Source organism: Rhagoletis pomonella, unplaced genomic scaffold, assembly GCF_013731165.1.
Source record: "Rhagoletis pomonella isolate Grant_MI unplaced genomic scaffold, Rhpom_1.0 Rhpom_scaffold_00003, whole genome shotgun sequence".
NCBI lineage: Eukaryota > Metazoa > Arthropoda > Insecta > Diptera > Tephritidae > Rhagoletis > Rhagoletis pomonella.
The window spans coordinates 20,272,260-20,278,256 of record NW_023458557.1 but is presented as its reverse complement, the minus strand read 5'-3'; the positions used below and the strand labels follow the sequence as shown (position 1 = coordinate 20,278,256).

At 43.5% G+C, this 5,997-nt stretch overlaps 1 protein-coding gene across 4 annotated transcripts in view; it reads right to left on the bottom strand.

Annotated features, from left to right (window-relative positions):
- The window catches only part of LOC118735056 (protoheme IX farnesyltransferase, mitochondrial), a 15,889-nt gene extending 10,775 nt beyond the window's left edge, over positions 1-5,114 (bottom strand). Inside the window, exons 1-4 of one of the 4 annotated variants that reach the window (XM_036464652.1) lie at positions 5,046-5,114; positions 4,832-4,973; positions 4,533-4,782; positions 3,790-4,476 (exon numbers count right to left, since the gene is read on the bottom strand). In XM_036464652.1, the coding sequence (XP_036320545.1) occupies positions 3,790-4,476; positions 4,533-4,782; positions 4,832-4,882 (988 nt within the window). In that variant the 5' untranslated portion in view covers positions 4,883-4,973; positions 5,046-5,114. The other 3 variants (XM_036464654.1, XM_036464653.1, XM_036464655.1) reach the window with 3 other exon arrangements.
- Between the last annotated feature and the right edge of the window lie 883 nt (positions 5,115-5,997).

Sequence of the window (5,997 nt, the reverse complement as noted above, 5' to 3'; positions counted from 1 at the left end):
CAGACCACATAACACACACAACCGCACCACCACCCACACGCCGCCGCCAACAACTCCTGGTTCCCCCTACAATCTGCACGGTATGTCAGACCAGGATATTCCGTAATGTGACATCAGTCAAGTGCCTTGGCTGGTGCCACTTTAGGGCATGCTCAGGTCTGCGTACCACGCGAGATTGGACGGGGAACTTCGAGGGCCCGTGTTGCGCTGCTCGGTCGCAGACTTCAATTGCGACGCCCCCCACCACCACCACAGGGCGGCAATCACCTCAGCAGCACACACAGCCAACGGCGGCAAGAACATACACTTCACTTACACCCCACATCACGACACGTCTCCCGAACCACATGAAGCTCCTTCAATTCAACTGTAACGGGCTACAGAGCAAGATTGAGGAGATAACCGTCTTCATGTGTCGGCATGGTATATTAATAGCTGCGGTCCAAGAGACGAAGTTGCACAGCAATTCAACTTTGTTGAATTGCGCCGGGTACAACGTGCACCGTCGAGATCGCGAGCGAGATAATGGTGGTGGCTTAGCGTTCATCACGCACCACACCGTGCAGTATCGTCTTATCGAAGCAGACATCGACCGCAGGGATACCACCCTAGAATGTCAAGGAATCGCTATCCGGTCAGGCGATGTCGAGCTCGAAATATTTAACATATACATACCCCCTGTCACCTGCTGCCCGGCAGGATATCACCCTGATATAGGTGCGCTCCTCAGAGGTGAAACCCGTATGGTAGTAGGTGACTTTAATGCGCACCACGATCTTTGGCACTCAAGCCTGTCAAACGATCGTAGGGGAACAGACTTGGCTGAGCAGATAGACGATTCGACATTCTGCACAATGAACGACGACGCACCCACCAGGATTATGGGTAACTGCACTAGCTCGCCAGACATCACAATAGTCAGCGCTGGTCTGATAAACAGCATAACGTGGCGACCTATGCTGACTCTAGCATCAGACCATCTACCCATAGTCATTTCGATTGATAAACCAACCGACTTTGCCTCCGCCAAACACCGGACCTATATCAACTTTTCTAAAGCTGATTGGAAAGGTTACGCGGAGTTTACCAAAAACACCTTCGCATCGCTCCCCACACCAACCGACGTCCATCTCGGTGAACGTAAGTTCCGCAGGGCTATCACTGCTGCTGCAGCTCGCTTCATACCGGCAGGTTGTATATCGGACCCACGTCCAAACTTCCCTGCCGAAGCGGCTGTTCTAGCCGATGAGCGTGATAGCCTTCGTCAGGCCGATCCCGGAGATCCCCGTATCAGGGATCTCAACGCAAGGATTCGGCAACTTGTAAACGTACATAAGCGGAAGAAGTGGGAGGAGCATCTGAAGACTTGTAATTTCACCTCTGGTGTGAGCAAGCTTTGGTCAACCGTGAGGTCATTGTCTAATCCGACGAAGCACGACGACAGAGTCGAAATTTCCTTCGGCGACCATGCCTCGTCGGACCCGGAGCGATGCGCGAGCTATTTTAGCCGGCAGTTCATACTGCATCCTCCGGTGGACAAAGCCAAGCGTCGAGTGACCAGAAGGCTGCACAAACTGCCAACAACTTGTGCCCCCCTTGCTTTCACTTGCGGTGAAGTTCAGGTGGCCATCGGGAAGGCGAAAGCCTCCAAAGCCATGGGTCCCGACGGAATATGCATGCTGATGCTGAAAAATTTGGGTCCTGCGGGGGTAGCGTACCTAACGGAGGTCCTCAACCTGTCAATGGCCACTCTCATCATCCCAGATATCTGGAAGGTGGGGAGAGTGGTCCCACTGCTCAAACCGGGGAAACCTGCCCACAAAGGAGATTCGTATCGTCCGATTACACTCCTTTCCCCGGTAGCGAAGACACTCGAGGCCTAGCTACTCCCGTACTTCACAAACCACCTGACCCCAGCGAAGCATCAGCATGGTTTCCGTAAAGTGCACAGTACAACAACAGCACTTAACGCCATAAACACTCAGATAACTCGTGGCCTTAACCGTAACCGTCCCTGTGAGAGAACGATTCTAGTAGCGTTGGACTTGTCAAAGGCGTTTGACACCGTCTGCCATTCCACGCTACTGGAAGATATAGAGGCCTCCTCTCTCCCACAGAGGCTCAAACGGTGGTCGGCAAATTATCTGAGTGGTCGACATTCGTCGGTAATATTTAGAGACAAAACGAGTAAGCAACGAAAAATAAAACAGGGGGTTCCTCAGGGTGGTGTCCTTTCCCCGCTACTGTTTAACTTTTACATTTCAAAGCTCCCTCAACCACCAGAGAGAACAACAACAACAACACCAACAACAACAACATTTATAAACGCGTTTTACTTAATTAATTAATTAAGAATTGTATATTAAAGTGGAAATCTCAGGCCGGGGTTTTAATGCAACTATTTTGCCGAAGTGTGTACATAAATATAGTGTTTAGTGTGTGAAATAGCGCCAAGAGGTTAGTTCAATTTACAAACTTTAACAACAAATAACTTAAAAACTATAAGCCTGCTGCGGCTAAAAGTATATATATTTGCAATCAGGAGAACTCCCTCTACCGTTCCATAGCTACCTTAATGCGGAACTCCGAGGATGCCAAACTAAATTGCAGCCAAATCACCCAAAACATGCTGCATATGTTCGCAGACAGACAGACAGAAGTGCGTGTGAACAGTTTATAGTCGCTCATCCTTCTACAAACAAACAGTTGCAGAAAAATGAGCGATAAAAACTATTCACAGTCGCTTATTGAACGAGAAATCGACATGCATAATACCATGGGAAAGCGATAATCGAATAAGCATCGTTTATCTACTACCAGTCGACACTCACAATAGGGGTGTATATTTTTTTATATACATATGTATGTTACCGCATAACTTTGGACCACGTTAACCGATTTTTATAATCCTTTTTTTTTAAGGAAAGATGTTACCTCACAGGTGGTCCCATACTAATTTGGTTTAAATCCGATCATTGGATCATGAATAAATTAACGATAATTTTAAATTTTTATATGAGAATTGAAGTCAGTTTCGTTTCTTGCTTAAAAATTACTTGTTGCTTATTTAACTTTCAATTCGTTTGAATAGCTGATGACACTTCACCAGATTTTACAAGGAAAAATTCTTCGGGTAAAATCTTGCAACTTCAGACAAGGACAGATTTTAATGTCCCATTTTTTCCCTACTTTGCCTGAGCACCGAGTACGGGAACGTTTTCTGGTAAATTCCTGTAAATTCTTGCACCTTTTTGCGAGTTAGGGAATGCAAAAAGTACTGGCAGTAACACGCGCCGTTGATGCCCCTTTAGATTGTTTTGCATCAATTTTCGGCGTGACCAAGCACCAAAACAAATTAAAATTGATTGGTGGAACCAAATATTCGAAAATAAAAATAATTTTCACTGATGGTGTTTTCGCTTCTACCAAAGAATGTTGCCTTTTGATTGCCCCATGTTCTTTCGATTCTAAATAATGGCAAATGGTTGGAAAATTCCTTGTTCGTTTCTTAAAATGTCACTCTTCTAAGACAAAAAAGGCACATAATCTGCCCTTTGAAGCTTTTTCAGGAGAAGGTTGCTCTGACGACCAGATGGTTGCGTAAAACAGCATTATTATGAAATGCGTGAGCCAGATAACAAGAGGGTAAAAACATGCTCTTTTACAGGGTTGTGAGTGTAATATCAACCACATTTTTCACCGTTAAAGAGCACCATTATTTGGAAGAAACGAAATCACCATTAAATGAATCTGGTGAAACGCAGCCTTAATCAGTTAAAAGATACTTACCCAAATAACAGAAGTACGCATTCAAAGGAACAGATTCCAAAAGAAACCAATATGACGTAATATTGAAAAATGGAGCTAAAGCTGAGAGTATAGCAATAGCAGCCGTGTATTTCAATGCTGTTCGTCGACACAAAGCAGGATTAGTCACTGCCATCATTCGATAACCAGCGCGAGAGTAATCAGGTCGAAGATTCCATGATAAAGCATTAAAATGAGGAAATTGCCAAGCAAAAAGTACTCCGGCCAGAAAAAATGATGCAGCGTCAAGATTGCCAGCGCTGCCAGCCCATCCCATCAAAGGAGGTATAGCTCCTACCAGAGATCCGATCCATGTATTCAGTATGCTCACCCTTTTCAGAGGTGTATACACCGCAGTATACAATATGAGGTTAGTGAACCCTAATGCCGCTGTCAAACCATTCACACCAAAATAAAGCAAACTGAGTCCTGTCGTTGCTGAGAGTAAGGCAAATCCAATACAATGCAACGGTGCTAGCTGCCCTGTAACTAAGACGCGATTTTTTGTCCTTGACATCTGTGAATCAAAAGGTACTTCGTGATATTGGTTTATAGCATTAGCAGCTGCGGAAACTAATCCAGTACCCAAGGAACACGCAGAAAAGGTATATATGTCAAACGGCGTGGGTGCCATCGCGTATCCGCTCATCGCAGTAATAACTACTAAAGCTAAATTTGTAATCTTATGTTAAAATATTTTTAATTGTGATCTGAGGTTAACTTACACGTTAGCCGGAATTTCGATAATTGTTTATAATGACTTATTACATTGCCCAAAGCAGTATATGGACTGGGTCGCCAAATACCTTCGACCACATCGGTATCCCCATCTTGCGGCACACTATTCAACGAACTTCCATTACATTTTTGGCTTATTAGCGGAATTCTAGTCACTGGTACCATAACAACATCCGAACATTTCTTTCCAGAATTACTGCAACCTTCTACATGGCACATACGTATTAACCTAGTAAACTATACGAATAATTAATTTCGATAGTGTGTCTTAACCACAAAATTATACTTTGTGAACTTCTATAAAACTGCTTTTATATGATCTCCAGGAAATAAACATTCTAACATCTATCTTCGATCGACTGAAAATCAAAATTCCATCTTATCCACATAAAGTGTTTAAGTATTAAATAATAACACATTTATTAGGCCTGTAGAAAAAAAATCGATGCATCGGGACAATTCATGATACAATAATTAAAGGTTCGATAAACGGAACACACCTAGATCTCATCAGCTGTTTGACTGACTATCAAGTTGCCTCACGACTGGAGAGCAAAAATCGATATCAAGACGACGTTCAAGTTGAAAAAGTGAGACTGGGTTGAGCCATGAACGAAAGACACAAGATCACGCGGGACGGAAAGAACGAAAAAAGTTATTTTCTAGCTGCCGAAATCTCGACGCCATCTTTGCTGTAAGAAGTAAACAACGAAGAGAACGGAGAAAACCGCGAAATTGTTGAACGCATGAAAAATCATTTTTATTATGCAAATTCTTCTAAAAATCATGCCGTTGTGTTAAATTATTCTTTATCTTATGTGTACACACGTTGTCACAAGCGAAAATGAAGAAAATTGCAGTAAAAAGCCACCACCAAATTGTAAACAACGAAGAAATGTTAATAAACGGCTAATGTCAAAATCGTTCAACTTTTTTCCTTAATGCGATTCTAACGGGCTAGTCTCCTGCCCGCGTGATCTTGTCTTTTTGGTTCATGGGGTTGAGCAGTGTTTGCATAAGCCGTGTTTTATTTGTCCAGAAATTTTAAGCTATTAGCTTATTTGGTATGGATAATGTGACGAACCGTGCTTCTTTCGGAAGTACTCGCTCTTGTCCTACGTACTTCGAAGTACAGACAAATGTACTTCTTTGCGGTATTTTGTACTTCAGGAGGGAAATTTTGTAACAAGTTAGCGACAATTTTCGGATCGCTTTCGCAGCTTTTGTCTCATGATATAAATGTTATGTTCATCTCGAAGGCTGTAAAGGCCCTCATGTTTCCCCTTGGGAATTTAGACCTATCAGTCTCTCTTCGTTTTTGCTAGAAACGCTAGAGAGACTGATAGACCTTTACATAAGGAACGAGATTCCTCGTGACTGTCTTTCAAGATCTCAATATGCTTATTGAAAGAAAAGGTCGGTGAATACCGCCCTGCACACATTGGTAAAGTG